The 2,871-nt window shown below is 29.7% G+C and overlaps 1 protein-coding gene across 1 annotated transcript; it reads right to left on the bottom strand.

The window, feature by feature from the left end:
- Positions 1-557: 557 nt before the first annotated feature.
- On the bottom strand, positions 558-2,432 carry LOC109793333 (putative acetyltransferase At3g50280). Its single transcript, XM_083073947.1, has one exon. The coding sequence runs from the start codon at positions 2,213-2,215 to the stop codon at positions 800-802; it is 1,416 nt and encodes a 471-aa protein (XP_082930073.1). The 5' UTR covers positions 2,216-2,432; the 3' UTR covers positions 558-799.
- Positions 2,433-2,871: the final 439 nt, after the last annotated feature.

The following is a 2,871-nucleotide window of genomic DNA, read 5'->3' as shown; positions in this document are numbered from 1 at the left end:
ATTATCTATATTATATAATAAAAATAATATATATTACATTATTGATAACATAATTATATAAATAAATTTGTAATAAAAAAATTAAATTATTAATATTTTTTACATTTTTAATACACTTAAACGTTTTGCATTTTTTGTTGGAACAAAATTAACAAATCAAAAATAAAAACTCTAGCGACATCTTTGCTCTTCATCTTCATGATTGATTATTTAGAATACTTCAAGTAAGATATAAGAAATATTTATAATTATTTTTTTGAATAATATTATCTTCTTTCATTATAACCTATGTGTGATATGAATGAATTATCTCTCGTAAATTAATTTTATTTTAATTTTAAACTCTAAATTTTTATTTAATAGAGTAAACTATTTTTTTATATGTAAATTAAAAAACACTCATATATATATATATATATATATTTAAAGAGTTAATCACCTATACATTGTTAGTATAAATTTTTTTTACACTGACAACTAATTATATATTTTAATTGTACCATGTCATTATAACATTTACTTTTAACAGTGACATGACACAATTAAAATATATAATTGGTTGACAGTGTAAAAAAACTTTACACTAACAGTGTATATGTGATTAACTCATATTTAAAATATAATTATTGACTTATTCAAAATTAAATTTATTAATATATTTAACATTATTAATATAAAATAAATTTTTAAATAAATTAATATGTCATATTAAACATTTAAAAAACCAAACTAAACATACAAAAAATTATAATATATATAATAATAAATTAAACTTAAACTATAATTTTATAGAATAAACTTAACCAATATATTTAAGGTCAGATTTGGCCAGGATTTTCTTTTTCGTAGAAACGAGTCTCATAAAGTCTTCATCCGATTCTAGAGCATTCATTGCATGATGCGAAAGGCTCAGTTCTACATCTATGCTTCCGCCTCCTTCATATCCAGGGTACAGTCCAACTTTCCCATCAAACTTATTATTAAAGCCACTCAAAATTGCTATCCCTTTGAAAGTCCCTAAATGTTGGCCATACGGGTTGAACCTGGGTGAACTTGAAATGCTCACACCGCATGGGTCAATAGCAGAATCAAGTGCGTTTAGCACTGGACTTTGCAGCCACTCCTTCAGCAAATGTCTCGCCACTTTGTCGTTGTAGTTTGCGATAGTGAGGTGCACCTTCCATGCTGCCCACCCTAGATCATGTTCAAGCAATTCACCTGCCGTGCTCTCTGCACTTCTCTTACTAAATGCGTTTCCAAAGTACTCCTGTCCCAAAGGTGGTTCCATTCTGGATCGATTATCTATGCTCACTTTGCAACTTGTTTTCTGATCATATGGTAGGTGGCGTGCACGCGTTATGGATCTCCAAACATGTGCTACTAAGGATTGGAATGAACTGATTTCAGTGGTTTTGAACTCCTCATTGGCCTTTGCTTTCAGTTTTGCTATAGACTCTCCTGAAAAGTGGAAGATTCTCAGTCTCAGCTTTGGTGCTTCAGATATGCTAATAGACATATCCTCCTCTTTTAAGGGAAGATTGATGAAGGGACCGCAACCATCGGGAAACCACCGATTATGTATTGGACTGTGTGAAATGGAAACATGAGATAAAGGCCCTTTGACGTTACATTGAACATTTATGATCTCAAACCATGCTTTAATGAAATTAAAAAAAGAAGTCCCATCACCTACGGCATGGTTCATGGAACAACCTATGAAAAGACCATCCAGTAGTTTGGTGACTTTAACAGAAAACAGTGGCATGGTGTGACCATCATGGTCGACTACATTATGGTGATCAAAGAGTGAATGAACGATAGGAGGAACGTCAATAGGGGAAAGGATGTTGGATATGGTCATATCCAACGTTGCATAGATGAACCTAGCTCCAGGACTATTGTTGCAATCAACAAAAATAGTATAAGAGGAAGAGTCTTGGGTCTTTTGTGTGGCAAGACGGCCAGCCAAGGGGTAAAAGTGGAAGAGGGTAAGGGAAAGAGTGTGCTTGAGAAGGTTCAACAAAGTTTCCACATTATCTTTATCATTAACAAGCGGAGTTGTCTGCTCCTTAAATAATATACCATTCTGGATGTAGCGCCAAGAAATCAACCCAATATCCCAAGGTGTTAAATTGCATATTCGGCTTGACTCTTTGCTTGAGCCTAATGGCTTCACAAGACATTCATAAACAGTTTCAACAACATGAGAACCCATCCCTCCACAATTATGTTATCACCGGATGTTTATGTGAATATGAATGAGGCTAAGCACTTAATTTATATTACTCATTCATCAACTATAATTAAATTCAATGGATCTAATTGTAATTAACATAAACATATTTAATGAACAACAAAAATTAAAAAAAAATCATAGATGTGTAGTTAAATATTTTACAAAAGTCTTAATATGATTTAGGAAAAAATATGTTTAGTCTTTCAAAAAGAATTCATTTTATTTTGGTCCCTTAATTAATTTGAAAATAAATATCTTTTAATCTTCAAAGTACATTATACCACTTAAATATAAGCACTACCTAAACTATTTTGAGAACCAAAATTGGTGTACTTTTCAAATTAGAGAGGTCAAAATAAGAAAAAATTATTTTGATAGACTAAAATTGAACTTAAAATTTTTAGATGGATAAAAACATATTTTATCTTATATTTTAATTAATAATTATATAAGGATACAAATGAATACTCTTAACTAGCATAATGATATGAGTAATGAAGAGCATGGTGTAACATCCTAGATTTTTTAAAAATATTAAAAGGATATTTTAATTAATTAAATAAGTTTTATAATTATATTAAAAAGTTTATTTAAAAATCATTATGAGTGTTTTATTAATTAAAGAAATATTTGTG

Source organism: Cajanus cajan, chromosome 4, assembly GCF_000230855.2.
Source record: "Cajanus cajan strain Asha chromosome 4, NIPB_CcT2T_4, whole genome shotgun sequence".
Classification (NCBI taxonomy): domain Eukaryota; kingdom Viridiplantae; phylum Streptophyta; class Magnoliopsida; order Fabales; family Fabaceae; genus Cajanus; species Cajanus cajan.
This window is presented reverse-complemented; position numbering and strand designations above follow the sequence as displayed.